This window comes from Rhinatrema bivittatum, chromosome 8, assembly GCF_901001135.1.
Source record: "Rhinatrema bivittatum chromosome 8, aRhiBiv1.1, whole genome shotgun sequence".
Taxonomy (NCBI): Eukaryota; Metazoa; Chordata; class Amphibia; order Gymnophiona; family Rhinatrematidae; genus Rhinatrema; species Rhinatrema bivittatum.
Window position 1 is genome coordinate 50966696 of NC_042622.1, and position 22574 is coordinate 50989269.

Genomic DNA, 22574 nt, shown 5'->3' on the forward strand with positions numbered 1-22574 from the left:
AAGGGAAGTTCAACATTCTAGTTCTCTGTTTCTCCATCTGCTGATAGACCAGCAAAATCCATGCATCTGGATTGGTCTGGTAGGACTCAAGAAAATTAGCAGGTAAGAACCAAGTTTTTCTTTCTCTGCTTACAGCCTTTGCTATTCAGCCTTCTGTGTTGAGGTTAAGTGGCTCATGTTGTATTGCGCTTGATCTACCAGCTCCTAGAGAGTCTGGAAATGGCTTGTTTAGCTTCCAGGGCTGCCTCTTTTTTTTTTTTTTTGTCTGATTCAAAGTATGATCTTATCAGCGTTTTTTCTTGGTCTGTTTCTTTTGTTGCAGTGCAGAGGTGGTTGCTGCTATATAATTGGATAGTGGATAAAGCATTTAGGGCCTGTATTAGCAAGCTTTCCTCGAAGGGATGTCGTTTGTCTCCAACCTTAATACAGGCTGGGCATGTCACCCTGGTCCTAACATTCAGCTCTTCTCGCGTTACAATTCCTTCGCACCACTGTCCCTGGTCTTTCCCTCTTATTGGTTGTGACACGCAATGACATGCCTCCTTTTCTGGTCTAGTATTTGCCCCCTCCATCTGTCTTCTGTCACCATCCTTAACCCCTCCGGTTCAGATATTCACAATTTATTCTTTTTCCCAACTATGTATATGATCATAGAAGTATGAAAACATGTTTTCACTCTCCTGCCCCCCCCCCCTTTTTTTTTTTACAGCATTAGAATGTATTTTTTAAAAGCGATACAATGCCTGTATTGCATAGCACGCTGTTCCCTGCCATGCATCTTTCAAAGCAGCAGGATATCAGCTCTAATTACTGTAAACAAAGGAAAAAGCTCACAGCAGCTTAAGACATACATTGCTTTGCATTAAGCATTTTAAAGGCAGCACTGGTATCTGGTCACACAGCTTACACAGGAAGATCACACTTTTCCAGACTTTGCATTAACCCTTTTGTTCTCTGTCTATGATCAAGCATTTTTGAGCACGGCCCTGTCCCTGTATCAAGCAATTTAACCCTTTAGGCACTATATCTGTTTCTCTATGAACTCTGTGTACTACACACCTTCTGAGCTCTGTTATAGGGAGTCTGACATGGTAGTCTTTCTTTGCCGTCTGTTCAGATGTACCTGCTAACTCACTGGTCCCTTCAATTGCAGAACTCAGAGGTTTGTTTCACCCTTACTCTCTCTCTAAGGGAAAGGCTGTCTTGGTGATCTGTTACCATATGCCTGTTGAAAGAGATGGATCTAGAGCTTCCCAGATAGATTATGCTCCCATCAGATGTGAATCTATTAGGCAGGAGAGCTCACCAAAATGAAGTCCATAAACAGGTGGGATTCCAGGGCTGCCAGGTTGGATCTGTTATAAATTCTGCCATTAGTGAAACGGTTAGCAGTTTGGGTGCTTTCAGGCAGTGCCACAACATTAGCTTATGCGACAAATGGGGCTGTCTTACTGAAACCCATCCAAATGTCTCTGAATTGGGAGGTAAATCTTTTTTTTTTTTTTTTTACTTATCTGGTCTCAGCACCTACTGGCTGAGTATAGAGAACCTCTCCGGCTGTGGGGGAGAGGACTTTGGCCGTCACCACCACGCTAGGCTTCCTGCACCCGCTACCTTTCAGCTGCTTAAACAGAAAGTCCATGCCGGGAACTGGCTACCGGACCAAGGCACACCTCTGAGGGATCTTGGAAATCATTTCAGGAATTCTCAACTGGGGGAGGGACCTTTAGGGGCTCAATTTTTTCTCCAATTTAAATGTAGAATTTCTCCTTCCAAAAAGTACAGCAATCCCCATAGAGATAGCTGCGTCCACCAAGTGCTAGAGACTGAGAAAATACTAAAGGACTGAGGTCACTGCAAGGGTGTATCTAGGACGACGTCCGCTTTGAAATTTGACTCCATCTGCTGGCAGGGGAGCATAACCCATTGGTCCTGAGACCATCTATCTACACTAAGGAAAATGAAATTATCAGGTAAGTAATTTTTCTAATTTTGGTTTCAGCATTTTTTTTTGTCTTCTCCACCTTTTGGTTTTTGATTGTTTTACTGTTAAGTGAAATGGGCTTCTAGAGGTTTTTAGGTTAGGCATGGAGAAATCCTAGTGTTATATAAGCTGTATAATGAAGCAGAACTAATTACCACCTTTGAAATGCCAGGTTACATTCTACTGTCGTCTAGTTATCCCTGGGGTCAGTAATGAGTGGCTTTCCCTTTTCTCTGTTGCACGTTATAGTTTGACAGCTTTCTGTCAAGGTCCTTAAATGAGTCGTCATCGAGCATTAAGGAGGAGAACAGTGTGCTGGACAGAGCATTTCTACATGCAAAAAGTGAGGCCCCCTCGTCTTCGCCGAGTACATTGAAACTCAACGCACCAGCTCCGGTAAGTGACAGCCAGATGTTCCCTGTACGTACCAGGATCAGTCCAGACGGTAGGTTATGTCCCCCGTCCAGCAGATGGAGTCTGACAAGGCTTCTGAGGGTGCTGACATATAAGCCTGTGCACCCTCTACCAATCCTCAGTATCTTCCTGACTCCAGCAAATAGGAGTAGGGGAGCCTTGCTCCCCCTGGTTAGAGGACTCCTTTCTTTCCTCTTTCTAATTCTTGGCTCTTGTGGTTGGATCAAGTTAAAAAAAAAAAAAAAAAAAAAAAAAGGTTATAATGGGTTGGGAGTTATATGCGCTTGCAGGCAGTGCTGTCTTGTGTCCTTACCTTCTCTATATGTTTTCTCTCACAGGGTAAGTGATTCCTTGTTCTTTCGGTTTCAGCAGCGTTTTATTTTTCAGATTCCTGGATTAGGGTTTCAGCAGCGTTTTGTTTTCACATTCCCATATTAGGGGGTGAATGTTGGAGGTTTCAACCTCTCCCCCCCTTGCCGCGGCCTGACCCGCGGTCCCATGAGGCGCATTCCACAGGACCGCCTCAGCAGAGAGATTATATTCCTCTGCTGTTACCTCCTGGGTCAGCAGGGTTAGCGGATGCGTGTTTCTCCCTCCCCCCCCCCCCCCCCCCCCCGTGGCACGATCTCTCTCAGATCATCAGTGGCGCAGTCTCCACCCCTCCCTCCCACCCCCCCGCCGGGCATACCGCGATTGGCGCGTGCGGGGAGCCAGGATCGCGGCTCTCCCGCGAGGGAGTGTGCATGAGGTGCCTCCCTGGTGGGGAGGGCACCTCTCAGCCGCCAGGCCGTTCTTCTGGGCGCGAGTCAGCACGCCTCTGGGAGCATGGGTGGCCCCGTTCTAGCTTCACGCGGGAACGGCGGCCATTTTAGAATTGGAGCTGTATGGGCAGGAGCCCTCAGGAGATGAAGGGGAGGATTTCTCGGAGTTTCCCCCACCGATCCTCACTCCGATACCTCCATTAAGCCTCCAGGGGCAACCGGGTGACCTCCTCTCCCCCAGGCCCCCCTGCCTTTTCAGCAGAATTTATTCTGCTCATGCATAATGCATATTTACAGCGCTTGGAGCAGCCTAAGGAGCCCACGGGGGGACCCCCGCCTCCCAAGGTCCCCAGGTCAGCGGACCCATCAGCGGAGGGCCAGGATCCAGTGGGGGGGGGGGGGGGGGTCCTCCTCCAGGGTGCGATTTCTACTGCCACCATCAGGGGCCCCGGACCAGGGGGGAGGCACTTCCCCTCCCCGTCAGGACGACCCCCTCCTCGCGGCTCAGGTGGACAGTAATGACCCGAGGGTACTCCGGATTTTTCAGAGGGACAAGTTGGACGCCCTCATACCTCATATTTTGCATGAGCTGGACATCGAGCCCCCTCCTGATCCTCCGGGGCTGCCCACACTCATCGTCTCGTCCACAAGCCTTTCCCACCTTCCTACAGCTTCTGGCCAGAGAATGGGATACTCCCGAGGCCTCGCTCAAGGTCGGCAGAGCGATGGAAAAGCTATATCCCATCCCTGAGGATTTCCTTGAGCTCCTTAAGGTACCGAAGATGGACTCCGCAGTGTCGGCGGTGAGCAAGCAGACGACGATTCTGGTCACAGGTGGCACAGCCTTGCGTGACCTACAGGACAGGAAGCTGGAAGTTTACCTTAAAAGGATATTTGAGGTCTCGGCTTTGGGGGTACAAGCTGTAATCTGCAGTTCCCTAGCTCAAAGAGCGGGTCTCCGCTGGATTCAGCAGCTCCTCACATCACAAGATCTGCCCCCAGAGGAAGCAAGCCAAGCGGATCGCCTGGAGGCAGTCATAGCCTATGGGGTGGATGCTCAGTACGATCTGCTCCGGGTCCTGGCGCAATCCATGGTTTCGGTGGTGGCGGCTAGGTGTCTCCTCTGGCTTCGCAACTGGTCGGCTGATTCTTCCTCCAAGTCCAGTCTGGGGTCCCCTCCCCTTCAAGGGTAAGTTTCTCTTCGGGGAGGACCTGGACCAGATTATCAAATCATTGGGAGAAAATGCGATTCATCGTTTGCCAGAGGATCGACAGAGATCTTCCAGATCGTTTAATCCCGCAAGGAGCCGCTTCCGCACCCAACACCGCTATCGCACTCCCAGACAAGCGACGCCTAGGACTCCTTCTTCCAGATCGCAGTCGTGGCCTCGCTCCTTTCGTGGCCGCAGACCACCTCGGGAAGGAAGGACCCAAGGGGCTCCCTCCAAATCCTCTCAATGATGTCAACCTTGCCCACTCCTTGACACCCCGGATCGGGGGACGGATATCTCTCTTCTATGAGGAGTGGGTTCGCATCACGTCCGATCGGTGGGTCCTAGAAATCCTAAGACGCGGTTACACTTTGGAATTTGTGAGGCCTCCAAGGGACAGATTTCTATTCTCCCCCTGCGGTTCAAATACCAAACAAATAGCCGTTCGCCAGACGCTGGACTGTCTCCTATGTCTGAGGGCTATCCTTCCCATCCCCTCCGGAGAGGTGGGCTTGGGGCACTATTCAATCTACTTCGTGGTACCCAAAAAGGAAGGATCCTTTCGCCCAATTCTGGATCTCAAGGAGGTCGTCAAGTCCCTCAAGGTTCTGCATTTTCGAATGGAGACTCTGCGCTCTGTGATTGTGGCGGTACATTAAGGGGAATTCCTCGCCTCGCTCAACCTCACGGAGGCTTACTTGCACATTTTTATCCTCGGAGCATCAGCGGTTTCTTCGCGTCAAAATCCTGGGTCAGCATTTTCAATTTCAAGCCCTTCCCTTCGGCCTTGTGACTGCCCCTCAAACATTCACCAAAGTCATGCTGGTAGTGGCGGCAGCTCTTCGGGAGGGGATCCTTGTTCATCCGTATCTGGACGAGTGGCTCATTCGGGCGAAGATGTTATCTCAGGGTCAAGCAGCGGTTGCCCGGGTAGTTCAGCTCTTGCAGTCCCTAGGCTGGGTAGTCAACTTCTCCAAAGAGCAGTCTCCGACCCTCACAGTCGCTGGATTTTCTGGGAGCCCGTTTTGACACAGCTCAGGGCAAAGTTTTCTTGCTCCCGGATCGGGCCCAGTCTCTACGGGAACAGATTCAGCACTTTACCAATCTTCCGTCTCCCACAGCCTGGGATTACCTTCAAGTCCTGGGATCCATGGCCTCAACTATCGACCTAGTACAGTGGGCCTTTGCTCATTTTCGACCACTACAAGGGGGCACTACTTTCTCGATGGAAACCGGTCTCGTGGGACTATCAGTGGATAATCCATCTACCTCGGCTAGCCAAAGCCAGCCTGGACTGGTGGCTGGATCCACTTCATCTGGCGCAGGGCAGGCCACCTGAAATTCCAGACTGGGTGGTGGCCAGCTTAACAGGTTGGGGTGGGGCCGTGTGTCAAAAGAGTTCAGCGCAGGGTCAGTGGACCAAGGTCCAAGCAGCGTGGTCAATCAATCGCCTGGAAACCAGGGCAGTACGGCTGGCCCTCATACACTTTCTGCCACTCATACGGAATCAGGCGGTCAGGATTCTCTCGGACAATGCAACCATGGTGGTGTACATCAACCGCCAAGGCGGCACGAAGAGTCAACATGTTTCGTTGGAGACGGCCCATCTGATGTCGTGGGCAGAAAGACATCTCTCACACCTGGCAGCCTCTCACATTGCGGGCGTGGACACCATTCAGGCGGACTTCTTGAGTCAACAGCGCCTCGATCTGGGGGAGTGGGAACTCTCCGAGACGATGCAGCTCCTCACTCATCGCTGGGGGACACCTTGGCTGGACCTCATGGCCACTCTCCTCAACACCAAGGCTCCACGCTTCTTCGGTCGCAGAAGGGAGCACGGCGCAGAAGGCGTGGACGCTCTGGTGCTCCCCTGGCCGCAGCACCTCCTACTATATGACTTCCCTCCATGGCTGCTAGTGGGCAAGGTACTTCGGAGGATACAGCTACACCACGGTCTAGTCATCCTGGTAGCTCCCGAATGGCCGAGACGCTCTTGGTTCGCAGACTTGGTCAACCTCGCTCTAGATGGTCCGCTACACCTCAGCCACCTTCCGTGTCTCCTGCACCAGGGACCTGTATTTTTCGACCAGGCAGAACGCTTCTGTCTTGCAGCCTGGCTTTTGAAAGGCGACTGCTTCAACACAAAGGATACCCTGATGCAGTAGTCATGACTCTTCTCAAGGCGCGGAAGACTTCAGCCTCAGTCGCCTATGTGAGAGTCTGGAAAGTGTTCGAATGCTGGTGCGCCTCTCCCGACACTCGACCCAGAATGGCTTCGGTTCCTCAGATTCTCGCGTTCCTTCAAGAAGATCTTGATAAGGGGCTCGCCTACAACTCCTTGCGTGTACAAGTTTCTGCTCTGAGCTCCTCAGTGCCGTCGCCCGCACATTCTTCACTTTCATCTCGCCCAGACATTGCCTGCTTCCTTAGAAGGGCGAAGCATTTTCGGCCGCCGGTCAAGGATCCCGGTCCTTCATGGAACCTTAACTTGGTCCTCAAAATCCTGGCGGGGCCTCCCTTCGAACCAATCCGGGGCGCCACCCTCAAGGACCTCACTCTTAAGACTGTCTTCCTGGTGGCCATCTCTTCTGCGCGCAGGGTGTCAGAGCTGCAAGCGCTATCATGTAGAGAACCTTACCTACGTTTCACAGATTCGGGTGTCTCCTTGCAGACAGTCCCTTCATTTCTACCCAAAGTGGTCTCGGAGTTTCACCTGAATCAGACGATAGAACTCCCGTCCTTTCCTGCGGATGAGCCACGGGCTCTCCTTCATCTGGATGTCAAGCGCACCCTGATACGCTATTTGGAGGTGACCAACGACTTTCGAGTTTCGGACCACTTGTTTATCCTTTGGTCAGGACCGAAGAAGGGCTCTAGGGCTACGAAGACTATGATCGTCAGGTGGATCAAAGAGGCCATCGTGGCTGCATACATTGGAGCGGGTCGCACACTTCCTCTGGGTGTCGAGGCTCATTCCATCCTTTCTCAGGTGGCGTCCTGGGCAGAACGGCAATCAGTCTCCCCGCAGGAGATCTGCAGGGCGGCAACCTGGAAATCTTTGCATACCTTTGCAAGACATTATCGGCTACATCTCCAGTCGTCAACTTCAGGGTATTTTGGGACAGGGTTATTCGAGCAGGGCTTTCCGGGGCCCTCCTATGTAGGGAAGCTTTGGTACATCCCACTGTCTGGACTGATCCTGGTACATACAGGGAAAAGAAAATTATTTCTCACCTGCTAATTTTTGTTCCTGTAGTACCATGGATCAGTCCAGACGTCCCTCCCTAAGTTTATTGGAGTCTGGTGGTTTCCTGCCTGCTCGATCTAATTTCTACCTTCGCTATTTCTGTGTTTTGCCTCCGTTCCTTTGAGGCTATTCTACAGTTCTTCTTGCAAGTTCCAAGTTGTTGCGACAGTTCCTTTAGTCATTGATTCCTTTGATTGTTACACTTGATCCATCCTTTCTCATTTTGTTCTACTAGCTTTGATATTCTCTATACTGAGGATTGGTAGAGGGTGCACAGGCTTATATGTCAGCACCCTCCGAAGCCTTGTCTGACTCCATCTGCTGGATGGGGGACATAACCCACCGTCTGGACTGATCCATGGTACTACAGGAACGAAAATTAGCAGGTGAGAAATAATTTTCTTTTATGCTACATGTATACAAAAAATAACTAGTGCATATATTTTCAATGTATGAGAAATATTATCAATTTAATCTTATACTAAAAATTTTTTAAATTTTCTTTAGAAAACATTTTTCTTTAAATGTTGTATTCACATTTTTCACCAGTGCTGAGGTCATTTCCTCTTTAAAGAAAATGTTTAGTATAAGATTAAATATCAGATTGATAATATTTCTTATATATTGAAAATACAAAAAATAGACTAGTGCATATATTTTGTTTATTAGACACTAGAGTTTCCCTGATTATTTTCTATGCTACATGTAGTAACAGCATTTTTGAAAACATAAAAATGAGCACAGGGTGGGACTGTGCTCAAGCAGTAGAAGTGAAAAATTAAGGTGGCAGTGTAGCCACAGTACTTGATTTGTTCTGGCTTGCTGGACTAACATCTCTTACACATACCATCTTGATTACTTAAATGTGGGTCGTTGGCATTTTATTTATTTATCAGGTTTTATACACCGACATTCATGTGGAACATCATGCTGCTTTACAATTAACAATAAAGTTGGAGAAATTACAATGAACAGGGAGGGGGGAAGGGGAGAAGGCTAGAAAGAGAGAGGGGGAGAGTAACAGAGGGAAAAAGAGCTAGCGATGGAAATTCAGAGGAACAATGATATGATAAGGAGGGGAGAACATAGCTTCTATAAGTGATTACAAAAAACCGGAAGAGTATAAGCAAAAAAAAATAAAAAAAATTAGCAGGTGAGAAATAATTTTCTTTTATGCTGCATAAGAACATAAGAAATTGCCATGCTGGGGTCAGACCAAGGGTCCATCAAGCCCAGCTTCCTGTTTCCAACAGAGGCCAAACCAGGCCACAAGAACCTAGCAAGTACCCAAACACCAAGACGATCCCATGCTACTGATGCAATTAATAGCAGTGGCTATTCCCTAAGTAAACTTGATTAATAGCAGTTAATGGACTTCTCTTCAAGAACTTATCCAAACCTTTTTTGAACCCAGCTACACTAACTGCACCAACCACATCCTCTGGCAACAAATTCCAGAGCATGGTTTAATTAAATAAAAAAGTTGGTCGAAGGGCAACTGTTTCCTTATTGTCCCCCAGATCAGTCGAGACAATTGTTCCCCCTCCACACCCACAGATGGAGACAGGAAAGCTTTACTGTACTGCTGGTACATAAGTCAGTCAGAGTATTCTCTGTCTAACCTTCAGTTGGACTTGGATTCCAAATTGCTTTCAGGGGTGTTAGGTCCTGGATTGGGATCATCACCCGTGATAGAGTAGGGGCAAGCAGGGGGATAGGTGACCCTTGTTTTAGCCGGTGCCCTGACCAGGAATGGGGTTTGACAGCCAGTGGCTCTGGCCCCCTCAATTCCTGCCCTCACCTTCCTCTCACAGGCTGATCCTTTTCAAGACTTCTGACAGGAAAGTACTGTTTAATGTGCCTTTCATGTTTGGTTGGTAAGAAGGTGCCATCCCTATAAATGGTTTAAAAAACAAACAAACCCCACTTTCTCCATTAGCAAACCGAGTTGGGGGGAGGGCATAGTGTAGGAGTTGGATGACAGGTGTGTGTGTGTATATGTGTAGGGGATGTGAGAAGGCATGTATATTTGGGGAGGGGAAGTTGGGGGGGGGGGTCATGGGGAGGTATGTGCTCATGCACACACAAGACGTGTATTGCTGTTGTGTGCTTGTGAGGGAGGGATGTTGTCGAATATGGGATTTCTGTGTATGTGTCTCTGGGGTGGTGGTGAGTGGGTATAAATGGCACTCTCGCCCTATTCCACTCCCCCTCTCAGCTTTACCAGCTCAGCCATTATCTGCTTTATTTTACTTTTGCCAGCTCCCAGTCATCTTCAGCTGGCAGGGTCTGGGCTGCTCCCTACCCCTGTGGCTCAGTTTGTCCAGCTCCTGCTAGCCTGTCCTCTGCTTTCCCTGCACTCTACAGGCCGCACACATGCATCTAAAAGTGTACAGATGATGCACTCTCATCAGTAGGCACTCCTGCTCTAGAAAAACACCTAAAAAGAGCAAAAATAAGGAGAAAAAAATCAAGGAAACATTTTTCATGATGCCTAAAATGTATTTAAAATTTTCTTCTCTTGCCTTGAACCACCCAGCTCTCTGTATTATTCCAGTATCTTTACTAAATGCATGCAGATTAAATGCTTCTGAGTTTGCATTAGTTAAATCACACTACATCCTATGAAGCACGCTCAAGCTTTTGCTGTAACTTGAGCTACTATAGATATCACAATTGATATTGCTTACTTCATAATGTATAGTGTATTTTCTGTGCCATTCTTGCTTGTGATTAACATTAGCCTAGGGCCATCATTACCAAACTAGTCCTCAGGAGCTGCATACAGTGGATTTAAGAACCAGTTTAATCTAGGGAAATATATTTTCTCCTAGGACAAGGATGGTAGTCCTCGCACATAGGTAACATCAGATGGAGCCCGGCACGGAAAACTTCAGTTTCTAGAACTTTGACTGGCACACTGAGCATGCCACTATCTGTGTTGCCACTCAGGGTTCCCCTTCAGTCTCTTTCTTTCCGCGGTGCTGTTGCCTCGCAGTTTGTGGAGCTCTGCTCTGTTTTTTTTCAATTTTTCTTCTGCGCTTTTTTCCTTTGCATCCACACTGGGGGGCCCTCCTTCCCCTAGTCCCTCTAGTCAGTAGGGTGGCACAGTAAGTTTTTCTACCTTCTTTGTGGTCTTTTCCGGGGGTCTTTTGGAGTCTGTGTCCGCTCTACGCAGACTGCTTGCCGGTCCGAAGCATGGCTTCCTCCGGTTTTCATCTGTGCCCCCACTGCCCGCAGACCATGTCTCTGACTGATCCGCATGAAGTTTCTATTCTTTGCCTGGGGCATCGCACGATGTCTGGGGTTGCCGGTTCTGTGACCAGATGACACCGAAAGGTCGTTGGGCGTGTTGGATAAAATGAAGAAACTTTTAGGCTCCAAGAAATTAGGGCTGTCCCTGCCGCGTTAGGTGCATCGACGCTGCAGGGTTGGGGGGAACCCTTCAACACCGAGCAATTGATTTCTGTCCCCCCTCCAGAGAGGGAGCCAGGGATCGACTGCTGTTGGTGTCATCGCGTTCCAGAACGTCTTGATTCCTTGCCCCCCTCAGCTCTGGGAAAAGATCGGGCCGAGCACCGTGGGAGGTTGAGGAAGCATAGTCACCGGTTGCCATCGGCGCATAGCGCCGGTTCCAGAAAGGCACTGGCATCGGCTGTGTTGCCCCTGAAGCGGCCCTGCGGAGACGAGGCTTTGCTCTCGATCGAGCTTGGGAGTTTGAGGTGCTCCCCACCGATACCCATGTCTGTGCTAGGCACCGATCCCCCCCTCGTTTCAAGGGCGATTTGGTGGCACCTGCTCCTCCTGCACCCACCTTACCTACGGTGACCTTCAAGGAGGAGTTGGATCGCAGGGTTCAATTTGGTACCCTTAGGGGTATCGAACCGCTGGCCCCATCGGTGCGGACTCCCTCGATCCTAGCACCGCTTCTGGAGTGCCTAGATGTCCTGCTGGGCACCCTCCCTATGCAGCCGGTGCCCGGGGGCCCCACGACACCCGGCAGCCATCATGGCCTCCCCCCTCCGAGGTGCGATACCCATTGCCAGTTCCCCCGAGGAAGAAGGTTTGACGCTTCCAGGGCCATCGGGGCCTCTGGTGCCACGGCTGCCACTCCCAGCTCTGGAGCCGGGCCCTTGGGGGCCATGATGTCATCTGTGCCCCTGGTGCCTCCGGAGTCCAGGCTAAGGACAGTGAGCACGGGTCCCCCACTGATCTCGCCCAGAGTTTTCAGTGAGGAGAGGCTCCGTATGACCCATGGGGGGAATGATACTTCTGCGTCCTCCTCCAATGTCTCAGAGGATGTCCTCTCGGAATCATCTCCTCCAGAGGAGCGGTGCCAGTCTCCACCAGAGGACTTAACTTTTGCCAGTGTTGTCAGCTCTTGACTGAAGAGGGTGCCAGTCACCACATGCTGGAGGTGCTCTAGTTTGTGGATGCGCCAAAAGGGGTGGTAGCTATTCCCATGCATAAGATCTTCAAGAAGTTGCTCTTGCGTTTCTGGGAACATCCTGTGCCCGCATTACCGGTAAACAGGCTGATGCTGTCTACCTTGTACAGAAGTCCCTGGGTTTTGAGAAGTGCCAGCTCCCCCATCAGTTGGTGGTAGTGGAGTCTGCCCTCAAGTAGGCCAAACGTTCTCGGACCCGTGCTTCCGCGTCCCTGAGTTGGGAGCATAGGGAATGGGATGCTCTAGGTAAGGCGGTGTTCCAGGGGGCAATGTTAATAGACCATATTGCCTCCTACCAGCTGTATACGGCTCAACATTCCCGGAACCTCTGGAAGCAGGTTCAGGAGTTGGCAGAATGCCTCCCTCAACAGCAGCAGAGTGCATTCATGGTGCTGGCCCAGCAAGGCTTTGAGTGTGGAAATCACGAAGTGCGTTCCACTTACAAAGTTTTCAAGGCGACAGCTTGCATGGCTGCAGCGGGCATTGGAGCCCGCAGGATGGCCTGGCTCAGAGCTTTGGATCTCTACCCAGAGGTCCAAGAAGAAACTGGCGGACCTCCTTGTACAAGGGATAACCTTTTTGGGGATAAACTGTGCTGTGGCTTAACTAAAGGATCATCATGACACCCTCCAGCATCTTTCGGCTAGTGCCTCAAACTCCCCCCCCCCCCCCCCACCCCCCTGCTAGAAGGTCGGTGAGGCAAGGGGCCCGTAGGACTATCTACCACCAGAGAATGTATTGCCCTCCGGTTTCCTGCAGACGTTCTCAGCGTGTGTCCTGTAGAGGCCGCTCTAAGCAGCAGCGGGTCCCTACACCTCAGCCAGTGCCTCAGCCAAGCACCACTACAGTGTTTTGACTGGGAGAGAGGGAGCGCAAGTCCAGTTGTCATGCGCTCGGCACTAGTCTCTCCAGTAGGAGGCCGTCTGCAATTCTTTCTGGATCGCTGGCTAGCGATCACCTCGGACCAGTGGGTCCTCTTCATCATTCGCCAAAGATATTGTTTAAACTTCCTGAGTGCACTTGGGATACTCCCCTGTGCCCCTCTTGGGTCAGTCTTCTCATCAGGAAATACTGCTGTCCAAGCTCTCCGCCTCATACAGGCCAGGGCGGTCGAGTCATTCCTCTGAGGCAGCAGGGAACGGGGATTTTACTCCCAGTATTTCCTGATACCCAAAAGGACCGGGGTAGACCTGAGAGCTTTAAACTGTTTTTCTCAAATGAGAAAAGTTCAAATGGTCTCCCTTGGCACTCTGATTCCTCTCTTGCAGAGGGTATAAGAACATAAGAAAAATGCCATACTGGGTCAGACCAAGGGTCCATCAAGCCCAGCATCCTGTTTCCAACAGTGGCCAATCCAGGCCATAAGCACCTGGCAAGTACCCAAAAACTAAGTCTATTCCATGTTACCATTGCTAATGGCAGTGGCTATTCTCTAAGTGAACTTAATAGCAGGTAATGGACTTCTCCTCCAAGAACTTATCCAATCCTTTTTTAACACAGCTATACTAACTGCACTAACCACATCCTCTGGCAACAAATTCCAGAGTTTAATTGTGCGTTGAGTAAAAAAGAACTTTCTCCGATTAGTTTTAAATGTGCCACATGCTAACTTCATGGAGTGCCCCCTAGTCTTTCTACTATCCGAAAGAGTAAATAACCGATTCACATCTACCCGTTCTAGACCTCTCATGATTTTAAACACCTCTATCATATCCCCCCTCAGTCGTCTCTTCTCCAAACTGAAAAGTCCTAACCTCTTTAGTCTTTCCTCATAGGGGAGTTGTTCCATTCCCCTTATCATTTTGGTAGCCCTTCTCTGTACCTTCTCCATCGCAATTATATCTTTTTTTGAGATGCGGCGACCAGAATTGTACACAGTATTCAAGGTGCGGTCTCACCATGGAGCGATACAGAGGCATTATGACATTTTCCATTTTATTCACCATTCCCTTTCTAATAATTCCCAACATTCTGTTTGCTTTTTTTGACTGCCGCAGCACACTGTACCGACGATTTCAATGTGTTATCCACAATGACACCTAGATCTCTTTCTTGGGTTGTAGCACCTAATATGGAACCCAAGCATTGGTGTAATTATAGCATGGGTTATTTTTCCCTATATGCATCACCTTGCACTTATCCACATTAAATTTCATCTGCCATTTGGATGCCCCATTTTCCAGTCTCACAAGGTCTTTCCTGCAATTTATCACAATCTGCTTGTGATTTAAACTACTCTGAACAATTTTGTGTCATCTGCAAATTTGATTATCTCACTCGTCGTATTCTTTCCAGATCATTTATAAATATATTGAAAGTAAGGGTCCCAATACAGATCCCTGAGGCACTCCACTGTCCACTCCCTTCCACTGAGAAATTGCCCCAATTTAATCCTACTCTCTGTTTCCTGTCTTTTAGCCAGTTTGCAATCCACAAAAGGACATCGCCACCTATCCCATGACTTTTTACTTTTCCTAGAAGCCTCTCATGAGGAAGTTTGTCAAACGCCTTCTGAAAATCCAAGTATACTATATCTACCGGTTCACCTTTATCCACATGTTTATTAACTCCTTCAAAAAAGTGAAGCAGATTTGTGAGGCAAGACTTGTCCTGGGCAAAGCCATGCTGACTTTGTTCCATTAAACCATGTCTTTCTATATGTTCTGTGATTTTGATGTTTAGAACACTTTCCACTATTTTTCCTGGCACTGAAGTCAGGCTAACCGGTCTGTAGTTTCCCGGATCGCCCCTGGAGCCTTTTTAAATATTGGGGTTACATTTGCTATCCTCCAGTCTTCAGGTACAATGGATGATTTTAATGATAAGTTACAAATTTTTACTAATAGGTCTGAAATTTCATTTTTTAGTTCCTTCAGAACTCTGGGGTGTATACCATCCGGTCCAGGTGATTTACTACTCTTCAGTTTGTCAGTCAGGGCTACCACATCTTCTAGGTTCACCGTGATTTGATTCAGTCCATCTGAATCATTGCCCATGAAAACCTTCTCCATTACGGGTACCTCCCCAACATCCTCTTCAGTAAACACCGAAGCAAAGAAATCATTTAATCTTTCCGCGATGGCCTTATCTTCTCTAAGTGCCCCTTTAACCCCTCGATCATCTAACGGTCCAACTGACTCCCTCACAGGCTTTCTGCTTCGGATATATTTACTGTGAGTTTTTGCCTCTACAGCCAACTTCTTTTCAAATTCTCTCTTAGCCTGTCTTATCAATGTCTTACATTTAACTTGCCAATGTTTATGCTTTATCCTATTTTCTTCTGTTGGATCCTTCTTCCAATTTTTGAATGAAGATATTTTGGCTAAAATAGCTTCTTTCACCTCCCCTTTTAACCATGCCGGTAATCGTTTTGCCTTCTTTCCACCTTTCTTAATGTGTGGAATACTTCTGGACTGTGCTTCTAGAATGGTATTTTTTAACAATGACCACCCCTCTTGGACATTTTTTACTTTTGTAGCTGCTCCTTTCAGTTTTTTTTCTAACAATTTTTCTCATTTTATCAAAGTTTCCCTTTTGAAAGTTCAGCACGAGAGCCTTGGATTTGCACACTGTTCCTTTTCCAGTCATTAAATCAAATTTGATCATATTATGATCACTATTGCCAAGCGGCCCCACCACCGTTACCTCTCTCACCAAGTCCTGTGCTCCACTGAGAATTAGATCTAAAAATGCTCCCTCTCTCGTCTGTTCCTGAACCAATTGCTCCATAAAGCTATCATTTATTCCATCCAGGAACGTTATCTCTCTAACGTAACCCGATGATACATTTACCCAGTCTATATTGGGGTAATTGAAGTCTGTGATACACTACTCACACAAGAGAGTCAGTGGTTAACCACAACACAAAATCAAATAACCAAAAATGTGGAACCCAAATTATCCAATGTGAATAATAGCCTATGAAGGTGTCCAGCAAGCCTTGACGTTATATGTCACTTTCAAGTAGACACTAACCGGTCTTATCAATCATCCACCTTCATCATTTTTTAATGCAACAAATTATTTTTTCTTTTTTCTTTTTTCTTTTTGTTAACAGTCCTCCATTCATGTAAACAACAATGACTCTTTCTATTAATAGCATTGCCCTACACTGGCCGGTTTTTTCGCTGGGTAAGCGTCCTCAGGGTCATGTAGAATCAATTTCTAGCGAGAGCCATGTATCTTCTTAGACATGGCTCTCGCTAGAATTGATTCTACATGCCCCTGAGGAAGCTTACCCAGCGAAAAACCGGCCAGTGTAGGGCAATGCATTAATAGAAAGAGTCATTGTTGTTTACATGAATGGAGGACTTGTTTTACAAAAAGAAAAATTAATTTGTTTGCATTAAAAAAATGATGAAGGTGGATGATTGATAAGACCGGTTAGTGTCTACTTGAAAGTGACATATAACGTCAAGGCTTGCTGACACCTTCATAGGCTATTAGTCACATTGATAATTTGGGTTCCACATTTTTGGTTATTTGGTAATTGAAGTCCTCCCATTATTACTGCACTACCAATTTGGTTAGCTTCGCTAATTTCTCTTAGCATTTCACTGTCCGTCTCACCATCTTGACCAGGTGGACGGTAGTATACCCCTATCACTATAGTCTTCCCCGACACACAAGGGATTTCTACCCATAAAGATTCAATTTTGTATTTAGCCTCATGCAGGATGTTTATCCTGTTGGACTCTATGCCATCCCGGACATAAAGTGCCACACCTCCTCCCGAGTGCTCCTCTCTGTCATTGCGATATAATTTGTACCCTGGTACAGCACTGTCCCATTGGTTATCCTCTTTCCACCATGTCTCTGAGATGCCAATTAAGTCTATGTCATCATTTACTGCTATACATTCTAATTCTCCCATCTTACTTCTTAGACTTCTGGCATTAGCATACAAACATTTCAAAGTTTGTTTTTTGTTTGTATTTTCATTCTGCTTTTTAATTGATAGGGATAAGTTAGAATTTTTTAGCTCAGGTGAGTTTTTAGTTACAGGCACTTGGACTACTTTTCTAATTATTGGAACCTCACTGTTTGGATGCCCTAATTCTAATGCATCATTAGTATCCTTTAAAGATACCTCTCTCCGAACCATGCGCTTTGCTCCCTCCATCTCACATCGAGATCTACCACAGTCACCCGAGATATCTCCATTTTTTAGTGGACACCAGGCATTTTCAATACAGGGTGCTGCCATTCGACCTTGCCTCGGCGCCTCGCGTCTTCACCAAATGCCTGGCACCAGTGGGAGCACACCTGTGCCGTCTGGGGGCACAAGTGTTCCCCTACTTGGACAGCTGGTTGATCAAGAGCAATTCTCAAGAGAGAACCCTTCAGTCTCTCTGCATTGCCATTCAGGTGTTGGAATTTCTCAGGTTTGTCATCAACTATCTGAAGTCCCATCTGACACCATCAGTGCACTTAAATTTTATTGGCGCTCACCTGGACGAGGCAGAGGCCAAAGCATATGTGCCCCGTGGCCGAGCATTTATTCTACTTTTCTGGGTTTGGTGCGCCGGAGCTTGTGGATCACTGCCCACCTCATGCTCCGCCTTTTGGGTCATATGGTGGCCACAGTCCATGTTACACCCTTTTCCCACGTGCGCAGGGCGTAGTGGACCCTGCGGTCCCAGTGGTAGCAAGTCTCCCAGGCCCTAAATGCAACTTCTCCCTAGTTCCATTACCCTTGTTTATTGTAACTTTTGCCTTCTCCATGTTAATGTTAAAGTTATAACCCCCTGTTCCTTGTAAACCGATATGATATGATCTGTATTATGAATGTCTGTATAAAAAAACACTAAAATAAATAAATAAATGTATATGTGTCACACCACCGCTCCAGACCTCCTTGTCCTGTTGGGAGGACCAGGCCAATTTGGAGCAAGGGGTCCTTTTCCAGTCCCCCTCCTTCCAGTTTGTTCTCACCACCGATGCATCCACACTGAGATGGGATGCCCATGTGGAGGGACTCCGCACCTAGGGCCTCTGTTCGACTCAGGAAGCTCAATACCAAATCAACTTCCTATAGCTTCGGGCAATTCGTTACGGTCTATCAGCGTTCCAGACAGACAATCGGGTGGCAATGTGGTACATCAACAAATGGGGGCATGGGGTCATTTCTCCTGTGCCAGGAAGCAGCTCAGATTTGGTCCTGGGCCTGATCTCAGGGTATATTGCTTCGAGCAGTGAACCTGGCGGGTTAGAGAACATAGTAGCGGACCCAACGGGTGGTCCCTGGATCCGGTGATAGTGAACAATGATCTTCTGTCATTGGGGGATCCCAGATGTGGATCTATTTGCCTCTCCCTTCAACAACAAGTGGAGTCTTTTTGCCCCCTTTATGGGGAGGAGGGCAAACCAGCCTTAGATGCCTTTGCCCGCCATTGGGCAAGGGGGTTCTGTATGCATATCCTCCACTTCCACTAGTGATGAAGATGCTCCTGAAGCTCCGGCAGGACGTGGGAACCATGATCCTCATAGTCCCCATTGGCCACGGCAGATTTGGTTCCCACTCCTGCAGGACCTTTCTGTCCGGAGCCCGATCAGTCTGGGGACTCCCCAAACTTAGTCACATAGGACTGGGGCAGGCTGCACCTTCCCAACCTCAGGATATTGTCTCTAACGGCCTGGATGTTGAAAGTCTGGTCTTGCAGCCCCTGGCATTGTCTGATTGTATCTCGAGTTCTGGTTGACTCCACGAAGCCTTCTACTAGAAAGTCTTACAGCCTGAAGTGGAGGTGGTTTGCTGTCTGGTGAGAGCAGCACGGGATGGACCCGTTTACCTGCTCCACCCTGAAGCCCTTGGATTACCTGTTGCACCTGTCGGAAGCTGGTTTAAAGACCAGCTCAGTCAGAGTGCATCTCAGTGCCATTGGGGCTTATCACAAGTTGAATGGTATGCCCATCTCAGTACAACCCTTGGCAAGACACTTCATGTGTGGTCTGCTTCAGTTGAAGCCCGCTCTACGTCTTCTGCCTGTATCCTTGGACCTTAATGTGGTCTTAGCTCGCCTCATGAAGGACCTTTTTGAGCCTATGCACATGTGACCTGAAATATCTGAACTGGAAGGTCATATTCTTGGTTGCTGTGACTTCAGTGCATCGGGTCAGTGAACTTCAAGCTTTGGTGACGTACCCATCTTGTACGAAGTTCTTCCACAATAAGGTGGTTCTCCGTCCTCACCCTAAGTTCTTGCCTAAGGTGGTATTGGACTTCCATCTGCACCAGTCTGTCGTCTTGCCCACCTTCTTTCCCTGACCTCATTCGCACTCAGGCGAATAGGCGTTGCATACTTTGGATTGTAAAAGGGCCTTGGTGTTCTACCTTGAGAGAAAGGCAGGCTATAGGCAGTCCACACAACTCTTCATCTCATTTGTTAAGAACAGAATGGGAGTCGCTGTGGCCAAACACACTCTCTCTACTTGGCTAGAGGACTGCATCTCTTTCTGCTACGTGCAAGCGGGTCTTCAGCTTGGGGGCCATGTTAAGGTTCACTCCGTCAGAGCCATGGCAACAGCAGTGGCTCACTTAAGAGCAGTCCGCGTGACGGAGATCTGCAGAGCTGTAACATGGAGTTCTCCCGCCATGTTCATCACTCACTCTTGCTTGGACAGAGACGGCCACTGGGATAGTAGCTTCGGCCAATCTGTCTTTCATAACCTTTTTCAGGTCTAAACCCAACTCTTCCGCCTAGGGCCCCCTTTTTCGGATTCAGGCTGTCTTCCTCCGTTACCAATAGTACCTGTGTTGTGCCCATTGGCACCTGTTTGGTGACTGTTGGTCCGCCTCATTCAGAAACAGCCTGCAGCTGTTAATTCACCCAGGTGTGAGGACTACCATTCTGCTTGTCCTAGGAGAAAGCAGAGTTGCTTACCTGTAACATGTGTTCTCCTAGGACAGCAGGATGTTAGTCCCCATCGAAACCCGCCCGCCACCCCATAGAGTTGGGTTTTGTTTTTAATTTAATTTAATTTTTTCTAATTCTCTGTAACGAGACTGAAGGGGGACCCCACGAGGCTGTGCGGATAGTGGCATGCTGGGCATACTCAGTATGACAGTAAAAATTCTAGAAACTTTGACAGAAGTTTTCCGTGCTAGGCTCCATCTGATGATGTCACCCATGTGTGAGGACTAACATCCTGCTGTCCTAGGAGAACACCTGTTACAGGTAAGCAACTCTGCTATATATTCATTAGGGATATCCTGATTGGTTGGGTCAAGACTGATTTTAGAACTAGCCTAAGGAATGTATACATTTTTAGTGCACATTTCTGTATATGCAGTCATCTTCCTTGTTCTGAGTCTGATATATAGTCTTACATGATTGATATGTACAGGATTTTCATCTTCAATACATGCATCTGATTTATTCCATTTCCTCTCCTTGTTTTGAAAAGATGTCCAGTGCCTGGAAAGCAGTAGCTTGTGGAGGAACAAAAGACCAGCTGATCATGCAACAGAAAGCCAGGGCCATCTTGAATGCTTTCAAGCACAGCCACACATCTCGAACGCTAATTTTATCCTGAAGTGGGCTTTTTTGTTTATGTAAGAAAAGACTTAGAAACATTTTTTTTTTTTTTTTTTAAATTGACGAAATGAACCATGCAACATGAACTCATAATAAAGAGATTAAAAATCCCCTTCAGACCTACAGAGAAACTGAATATATTTGTAGGCTGTTTTGTGGAGGTTTGCATTTGAAAAGGATTGGGACAAATATTCTCTCAATTGCACTCTCCGTTGCCTAATTGGCACCAGACTTTTTTGTATTAAAGAGCAGACCATGCATAGATAAGGCTTACAATGCAATGTCCATGAAGCCTCACAAAGAAGAAATGGACCTGCCTAGAGCTGGACCTTTTTTGTAAGTTAAGGGGATCCTTGATAATGGAAAGGCATTTGACTTCATGTTGCGGCAGATTTTTGATACTGTATTCCAGTCACTGCCTCTGAGAACGATGACTATGTATTTGAACCCAGGTCCTACAGTTCAGAAAGTCTGCATAAAAGTTAAAGTACTGTAAGAAAACTCCTTTGTGGTGAGTCATTCTGAGAAACCTTGCATACTGACATGGTAAGAGTGGCATTTCCTTCTTCCTGGATTGGTCATTCACCTGTGAGCTATGCGAGCTGCTGCTACTGCTGCCACTAGCCTTTCCTTTTGTTCTCTCTTTGTTTTTTGCTTAGTTTCAAAATGTTTTGTGTCATACTTATGTACAGTATAACTGCTCATAAACTGAATAGTGCATTAAGATGTCACCTCACATTACAAATTGAAGTGTATCCATTGTACAGTTTTTGAAAGCAATCAAAATAAACTGTTTGAAAAACTTCTTTTTAAAAAAAAAAACCTGTCTATATACAAAGCAACATGTATGCCCTCTTGAGTCATGTTAATGGTAACCACCCTTCTTTTCTTGCTTCTGTTTGTGGTTCTTGGAGTTTGAGTATGGCAAGATGCCTAAAATTTGGGGTCCGAAGCTGCTACTGTTGCTGTTTCTGGCCAGGGTTGGGGAGAGACCACTGCTCCTATTGTTACCAGCCCAGGCCAAGGAAAGAATTGAAGCTAAAGAGAAAAAAGTAAAACACAAATATGAAGTAAACCAAAAAAAAAAGTTACCAAGAAAAGCCCAAGTTATCAGAACAATGATTCCACCCCTGGAACATGGACATATCCATTTGGCAGGGCTGCACATTCAGATACTGGATATGGGTAATTGATCCAGGACAGATGTCATTTCATTAAGAATGTTCTGAAAGGATCTTTTTGTTTACATTTTAATTTTAATATTTCCTAGCGTGTAGCAGATGGACTCAAAACAAATGGGTATTGTGTGCTCGTGCTAGCATTTGAAGACGGATCTGACGTCAGCACGGGTACATATACCCCCGCAGGAAGTGCAGCAATTCAGTAATTTCCGTCTCCAAAGCAGTTTGGAGCTACCTCACGCTCGCTGAGCGTGTTTCCAAATTCTAATGACTAAATTCCTAGAAGAAACCTATTGAAGCAAGCCCCGCACTCTTGTGGTGATACCAGGCGGTCACTCACCCGGTTGAGTTTCCCGAGCTGATTTCCGTGGTCCCTCGGAAGCGAGAGCCTCGGTCCGGTGGCCGGTTCGCGGCAGGGACCTAGCCCCCGAGTGAGAAGGGCGCGGCTTGGCCCCCGAGAGAGACGAGTTCGGGCGCGGCCTGGAGGCAGCCTCGGTCCCGGCGTGGACTTGGCCCCCGAGCGAGACGGGTTCGGGAGCGGCCTAGAGGCAGCGGGCGCACTTCCTTATGCGTGGCGGTGAAGGTACTCACCCTCTCCCCCCACAGTCTGAGACCGCCCGGGTCACAGCCAGGAAGCGCCGAAGACAAGGTAAGGCGTATATCTTTACTTGGTCTCCGAGGAAGTGTGGATTAACTGGGCCTGCCTACAAGGCAGCACGCCAAGGAGGTCGCCATTTTGCCTGCCTACTAACCTTCGCCGATAATTGCTAAGCGCACGCGATAGGCGCACGT

General features: G+C 47.9%; 1 protein-coding gene across 4 annotated transcripts in view; it reads left to right on the forward strand.

Annotated features, from left to right (window-relative positions):
• The window catches only part of MYBL2 (MYB proto-oncogene like 2), a 283607-nt gene extending 262202 nt beyond the window's left edge, over nt 1-21405 (forward strand). For all 4 annotated transcript variants that reach the window (XM_029612440.1, XM_029612437.1, XM_029612436.1 and 1 more), the window contains 2 exons: nt 2234-2380; nt 20471-21405. In XM_029612440.1, the coding sequence (XP_029468300.1) occupies nt 2234-2380; nt 20471-20599 (276 nt within the window). In that variant the 3' untranslated portion in view covers nt 20600-21405. The remainder of the gene's footprint in view (nt 1-2233; nt 2381-20470) is intronic.
• Nucleotides 21406-22574: the final 1169 nt, after the last annotated feature.